The sequence below is a fragment of the Olea europaea genome, chromosome 21, assembly GCF_002742605.1.
Source record: "Olea europaea var. sylvestris chromosome 21, O_europaea_v1, whole genome shotgun sequence".
Lineage (NCBI taxonomy): Eukaryota > Viridiplantae > Streptophyta > Magnoliopsida > Lamiales > Oleaceae > Olea > Olea europaea.
Genome location: NC_036257.1, coordinates 14,776,022 through 14,784,039, shown reverse-complemented (window position 1 = coordinate 14,784,039; position 8,018 = coordinate 14,776,022). Strand labels below are relative to the sequence as shown.

Below are 8,018 nucleotides of genomic sequence, written 5' to 3'. Positions count from 1 at the left end.
ATACTTGGAAATGTGGTAGGAGTATAAAAATGTATATTTCCAAGCAAATTCTTTAATTTCCATGTGATGTGTGAGGAATAAGATACAATTCCATATTCCCAAAGGAGTCATAATTGTCGTCCAATTAATATTATTTTATATTGAGATAGAGTTGGCAGTATTTACAGTTGAACACAAATTTATAAATGATTAGTTAGAGTTGAAAGTGCATTACATGTTATTCTAAAATATTCTATAATTATTGTAAAAGTAATATTTGATATCAATTTGTTGGGAGAATTTATTAAGTCTCAAACAAGCTAAAAAATTAAGAAGAGAAAATTATATTCTCAAAACTCAACTTCTATTATTCAAATTTTTTTTTGATGAAATACTACAAATAAGCAACCTTTTACCTTTTTATACTATATTTGGCATATAAGAATTAATTTTTTAGAGCATTCTCTAAACACAAAATACTCCTTATCTTAGAAAGTCAATAATTAAAAATGAACTCCAAAATACTCTTATTTTAACTTTTTAAAATAGGAAGTGGATTCGGCACTCCAAAATTAGAAAGCCAAACACACTCTCTATTCTTTAATAATTATAATTTAAATTATTCAAAATTCATTTGAATTGATTGACCGTTAATATTTTAAAAATTATGTAAAATAAGGTATTATTAAATAAGGAATTAAGAAATTATGTAAAATAAGGAATTATTAAATGCACATTGGAAAAAACACAGTGAAAAATAAAAATAGAGAATTTGTTGGAATACATAAAAAAATTATTAACTAAATTTAAAAATGTTCTTTATTATACATAAGATGTTCTGTATAAATAGAGAGTCTCTTAGAGATATTCTTATATATGAATTTAAACACTCTTGTTTGTTTCTCATTTTTATAGTAAGAATGCATTTTTGAATAATAGATTGATAGAAAATGTGTGACTAAAAAATAAAAAAAAATTAAATTTGCGTGTGATATTAATTTATTGAAGAATGTGTGATTAAAAATTAAGAGGAAAAAAATGTATTTTGAGAAAAATGGGGATAAACAAGGGCTAAAATTCCTAGATACATGAATATAAATAAATTCCTCTATAACAACTCTAAATTCATGTAGATCAAGATTTATCAAGTCAAAATTCATTAAATCTAGTTTAATGTAAATGTTAATTAATTGAAAATCAATAACACACAATTTATACATGACAAGAATTTATTAATATTTATTACCTATTGAAAACGAAAAATAAGGTATTATAGAAATAATTAAATTGTAGTAAGATTAAAATCATCCAAAAAAATTATTCTTTCTTGATGTGAGTTGTGATATTTAATGTATTATAATTATAATTATATAAATTTTGTAGTATTTATTACATATTGAAAAAAGATAACAAATCCTCCGATCTACCCCTCTCTTGTTTGATTAACTAATCTCATTCTTAGATTTTGATCGTGGGATTGAGAAAAAAATAAAGATATTTATAGATTATTCTAATTTCTATGTATACTAACTATTCCAATTACATTATTTTATTCATTTTTTTTTTCATTTTCTTTGAGTGTCTTCTTTGTTCCATCTCCTTTTCCTTTAGATAAATCTAATACTCTAGATTATATCTTCCCATCGGTCAAAGCAAAAGAGATACTTTGAATATTTTTATATTCTCACTTGATATGATATTTAGTATAATATAGATTATAGATTTATAGACTTGGTTAAAAATATTAACTTCAACAATTAAAATAATACTCATCATTATTCATAAATTCTATGAAATCCACTGGTTTTTTTTTTTTTTAATTATTACTCTTTATAAATCACTCTTAAATTCTTAAAATATCCAGCCAACGAATGAAACTAAAGCCCCAGTTTGGCAAATCTATAAATTGTTTGTGAAATGAATAAGCGGTGGATAATACGGAATGTGTGGATATATAATTAAAATTAATATTTAATTTTAATTTAATTTAATTTATGAACCAGTTATAAATTTGTATCGAAACGGAAGCTCAGTTTCTTTCAAAAATTGGAGTTGTTAGTAACTCAATATTTGTAGAATTTGCACGTCATACTTTCAAAGTAAACGTGAGTGATTGGCGGTTTGGTGAAGGCATTTTGCTCAATCATTTGTCCGATGCTTTTTGACTACTCTTAGTACTTATCTACAAGAAAATAATGCTTCTTTCCTTTCATTTTCGATTTGCTAGCTACATTTTTCTTTCTTTATTATTTTGTTTTTCATATATACCCTTTTTTGTTAACATTATTTTAATGAGTAAAAATAATAGAGTCCTAGTACAACTGATGCACACTTTGCCCTTTATCCACCAAAATTATAAAATAACTTCTATCAATCTAGCATAGGTATATCAGACCGTTTAATCGAGATTATCTTGATAACACATCATGATAAAATTGCGAAGGTGGTACCAATTGTCTGAACCATCTTAGGTCCCATCGAATAGTCGAGCTAAGATGCACAATCCACCCACTATTATGATAAATTGTAAGCTATTACTCCACTGAATTTGGACCTTCAATGTTTCAAATAGATGCAGACAATTTGCTCAAAATCTATGATGAGGACAGGAACTGCTACCTTTCAATTAAATTTCTTCACTACCATTTTGCCAACCCAACCATCTCTATATGCATGCATACCAAAATTACCTCCATCTGAATAAGATGTTGGTATATTAAAAATGACAAGAATTTATATACATATACTTTGATTTAATTGTAGGGCTTTGGATAATCTTAAAAAGATATCCCTTGTGTCGTTTTATATCATATTGTCCCATTTTCCAACAAAAAATTGTTAGAGAAAATCTAACACATAGGGTGAGCTTTTGACACATGATAATGCCATTTTTTAATTTGATTTTGGCACTATTACAAGAACTTTTAATTGATGTACCATAACAAATTAAATGATACTTGTATATATAATTCTACAAGAGGTTATAAAATGCACAATTCAAGATTCTATATTTTCTTCTGACTTCTTTTTAAGTTATTTATTATGCCTTTAAATTTCAATATAAGATTAAGATTATCCATCAATTGTTAGGAACCCAGAAGATTCATAATAATAAAAAATTATGAGCACGCAAGTGCTTTTAAAATATACTTGGTAAGAAGAATTAGATTGCGATGTATAGTACTTAAGAAGAAAGACATTAAAGGAAGTATAATGCATTATTATTTAAATCAAATACTACCTACCAAATTTGAAGAAATAATGAAATTATATGTGCAAATTTTCTCATACAAATATAGAAAGGATTTCATAACCCTTAAATCCTTTCCTATTTCATATTATGTATGATTAATTTTATTCAAGTTCATAATATTTTACATAAATATCAATTGGATCACTATATTAAGACCAAAGAAGTATAATTACTCAATTGGCAAAAAATTTAAGTATAGTAATTGAATTTGAATCAGGTCTAAGTGTAAATACTTTGAATAGAATTAACCTAGTATGCACCTCATCAACTAATTTGTTCTAAAGGGTCTGGATCTCTTGTCCCTCAATGAGAGTATGCTAGCACAACTATGATGTACTAAATTCTCTAAAATATATTAAAGAATATCAAGCTCAAATCAGCAAGCTAATCTCAATTTTCAAAGAATCTCTTTAAATATAAAATGATCTCTATTTTAAGGAATCGATCTTTAAAATTATAATTCAAAAAAACTCTTTAAATTATTATTTTAATTTAGAGAGTAAATTTGACTTTTTGACTTTAGAGAGCCAAATGCACCCTTTATAATTAAATGCATTTAAAGTATTTCAACTTTTAATGGAGAAAAATAATATAATAATTTAGACTCTTGATAATTATAGTAAATATTTTTTGGAAGGAATAAAATTAAGTATTAATAAATATAAAGTCTGTTGAAGTGTTTACAAATATTTACTCTCTAAATTTATACTAGAGTTTTTATAAATTTTTTAAAATATATTCTTTGAAAATATTTAGAATAGATGTTTTTAGCACTCTAAACAAACTCCAGCGGGTCTGAAAATTTGCCATTCCCAAGACTCACATTTCTCATCCCACCTTCTCTAACCCCAATATAAAATGCAAAAACACTGCACATCCTTCTCATTACCCCTCACACACAAGTTCCACATTCCTACAATCCTTTATCCCACATATAAACCAACGAATCACTCACTAATTCACATTTAAATCCTTCCTCCCTTCCCATTATGGCTTCTACTTTCATTTTCCTCCTTTTCTTTACAGTTCCTCTGAGTTTCCATCTCAATTCTGCACTAAATCAAGAAGGCCTGTACCTGTTAAGAGTTAAGGATTCACTCTCCGACCCTGCGGGTTCTCTTTCCCACTGGTCGGACCGTGATGCTACCCCATGCAACTGGACTGGAATTACCTGCGACCATCTGAACTCGGTTATTTCAGTCAACCTCGACAGCGCTTCTCTCTCCGGTCCCTTTCCAATGTTCCTCTGCCGGTTGCCTTCTCTCTCTAGACTTTCTCTATCTAACAATTCTATTAACTCTTCGCTTCCTGTCTCCATTTGGTCTTGCCGGAACCTGACTTATCTTGACCTGTCGGAGAATCTTTTTGTTGGCACCCTCCCTTACAGTCTTGCAGACATTCGCTCCCTCCGGTAAGAATTTGAATCAAATTTGGATCTTTACAGCTTTGCTTTTGTGGGAGTATTGCAAGTATTAAATGCAATGTATTGTAAATATATTTATTATTCTGTCATCATTTATGATATTGAAGTTTTTCTTGTATGTTTGAAGAGTTTTGAATCAGGGTTTATGAGATTATTAAGAAATATTAATTCTCATGTTCTCTTGTAATGTTATTCTGGTCTGTGAATACCCTTTTTCTGTAATTTTTATCTGATATAAGGTATATTAAAATTGGTATCATTATTTGCAGATACATAAATTTTGAAGCGAATAATTTTTCCGGCAACATTCCGTCGAGTTTTGGTAACTTCCGGCAACTAGAAACACTTAGAATTACAGAGAACTTGCTCAATGGCACCATTCCTGCTGCTCTGGGTCAGATAACTAGCTTGAAATCACTCCAACTTGCTTACAACCCATTTTCACCTGGTCGACTCCCACCGGAACTTGGTAATTTGACGAACCTCGAAGTCCTATGGCTTTCTGATTGTAATCTTGAGGGGCCAATACCGGAGAGTTTTGTTGGGCTGAGTCGTCTCAAGAACTTTGACTTGTCGGAAAATAACCTTACCGGTCCAATACCAAGTCTGATTTTTAAGCTCAAGAGTTTAGATCAAATTGAGCTGTACAACAATATGTTTACTGGAAAATTGCCGGCTGGGTGGTCGAATTTGACTGAGTTGAGACGTTTTGATGCTTCGATGAACGGTTTAAGTGGGACAATTCCAGAAGAGTTGTGTGAGTTGCCGCTCGAGTCACTGAATTTATATGAGAACCAGCTTGACGGCCAAATCCCAGAAAGTATTGCCAATTCCCCAAATTTATACGAACTAAGATTATTCGAAAATCAACTTATTGGGTCACTGCCGAGTGAACTTGGTAAGAATTCAGCTTTACAAACATTGGACGTTTCATATAATAAACTTTCGGGTAAGCTACCCATACATTTATGCCAAAGAGGAGTGTTGGAGGAGCTTGTATTGATATACAATTCATTTTCTGGGAATATTCCGGAGAGTCTCGGGAAATGCCAGAGTTTGATGCGGATTCGGATGCGGGGTAACCGGCTTTCAGGAGAAGTTCCGGCTGACTTTTGGGGCTTGCCACGTGTTTATTTGCTAGATCTTGATAGCAATGAATTTTCAGGGAATATATCACACAGGATTTTTGGTGCTAGAAATCTATCTACCCTTTCAATTTCGAAAAACAAGTTATCCGGGAGTATACCTAACGAAATTGGATCATTGCGAAATTTGATTGAGCTTTCTGCACACGACAATTATCTTGGTGGACAAATCCCGAGTTCATTGGTACACTTAAGGCTGCTTGGAAAGCTTGATCTTAGCAACAATCATCTCTCTGGGGAGATTCCAAGGGGAATTAAGTACTTGAAGCAGCTCAATGAGCTTAATCTGGCTAACAATAAGTTATTTGGGGAAATCCCAGATGAAATCGGGAGCATGTTGGTGCTTAATTACCTTGATCTTTCTCAGAATTCATTTTCCGGTAGTATCCCCCGTTCACTACAAAATTTGAAGCTCAACACACTGAATTTGTCAAATAATCAACTTTCTGGTGAAGTGCCTCCTCTATTTCCTAAGGGATTTTATCGGGATAGCTTTCTTGGAAATCCGCGTTTGTGTATTTATGTTGCTGGTTCATGTAATCCCAAAGGTGAAAACAAAAATCGAGTCTTTTTATGGATATTAAGGTCTATCTTCATGATTGCCGGACTTGTTTTTCTCGTTGGAGTTGTTTGGTTTGTGTGGAAGTACAAGAAAGTCAAGAAAATGAACAAAGGTGTTACTATGACTCAGTGGACTTCATTTCATAAGCTTGGATTCAGCGAATTCGAAATAAGTGATTGCCTCAAAGAAGCTAATGTGATAGGACGGGGGGCATCAGGAAAAGTGTATAAAGTTGATTTTAGCAATGGTGAGACAGTTGCAGTAAAGAAGCTGTGGGAAAGATTGGACAGGAATGAAAGCGGTTTTTGTAACATAGATTCTGGGAAAGATGAGTTCAAAATCGAGGTTGAGACATTGGGAAAGGTTAGGCACAAGAATATTGTGAGATTATGGTGCTGTTGCAATACAGGGAGTTCCAAGCTACTGGTGTATGAATACATGCCTAACGGGAGCTTAGGCGATTTACTGCATAATAACAAGAGTAAATTGTTGAACTGGCGGATGAGGTTCAAGATTGTGTTAGATGCCGCTGAAGGGCTCTCGTATTTGCATCACGATTGTGTTCCATCAATTGTACACCGTGATGTTAAATCCAACAACATACTGTTAGATGAAGATTTTGGAGCAAAAATTTCTGATTTTGGTGTAGCAAAGATTTTGAGGACAGTGAATCGTGGTGTCGAATCCATGTCTGTAATTGCTGGTTCTCGCGGCTATATTGCACCAGGTACTCCTTTCTATTATGTTCGTAAATTAGATTTAACGACATGTGATGCTAACAAGTGGTTGAATTTTATTGTATTCAGAATATGCGTATACACTTCGAGTGAATGAAAAGAGTGACATATACAGCTTCGGCATAGTCATTCTAGAACTGGTGACCGGCCGATCTCCAACCGATCCAGATTTCAGGGAAAAAGATCTGGCTACATGGGTATGCTCGACATTATATAAGAAAGGTATCGATCACGTGCTGGATCCCAGTCTCAATTCAGAATCTAAAGAACACATTTGCAGGGTACTTGATATCGGCCTACTATGTACTAGTTCCTTCCCAATCAACCGCCCTTCAATGCGCAGGGTCGTCAAGATGCTGCAGGTGTTGGCCGATAACATGCCTGACGGTGTACAGAAGGACGGGAAGATATTCCCCTCTCTTTATAATGATTGTGATCAAGAAAGCATGGTTTGAGGGCTATCTATGTTATCGAACCTGGGTTGCACAAGTAGTTAAACTCAGAATTCGGTTAGTATACCGACTAGTATTTGTAATACAGTGTAATTGTTGTAGTATATGTGAATGGTAGATTCAAGATTGAGGGGATGCAAAAATGTTGAAAAAATCCCAAGAATGAATGTAAAAATTGTCACTCTCATCTCCTACATCAGTTGTCATTATCAGGGCAGCTTTAACTAACTACTTTTGAAAAATGCTGCAAATTTGCATTTAGTGCTTGTCTTCCATGGCCGGCCATCATTTAGTGAAATAGGGCCCAAGTTTTGTGTCAATTGAAAAATCAGTGTGTAAAGTAGTCAAGGGGCCAATGGAGAGTGACAAGAAATTTGGCCATTCAAGTCTATTCAGAGAAGACAAATATTGGGTTGTTATTTTGAAATGGAAGTGTATAATCCAAGAAAAAACCGCAAAAAATTGGA

General features: G+C 32.5%; 1 protein-coding gene across 1 annotated transcript; it reads left to right on the top strand.

The window, feature by feature from the left end:
* The first annotated feature begins 4,054 nt into the window (after window positions 1–4,054).
* On the top strand, window positions 4,055–7,812 carry LOC111370841 (receptor-like protein kinase HSL1). The gene is made up of 3 exons (XM_022992735.1): window positions 4,055–4,643; window positions 4,925–7,089; window positions 7,169–7,812. Exons 1-3 carry the CDS (start codon window positions 4,222–4,224, stop codon window positions 7,552–7,554), a joined length of 2,973 nt encoding a protein of 990 aa, XP_022848503.1. The 5' UTR covers window positions 4,055–4,221; the 3' UTR covers window positions 7,555–7,812.
* The last annotated feature ends 206 nt before the right edge of the window (window positions 7,813–8,018 follow it).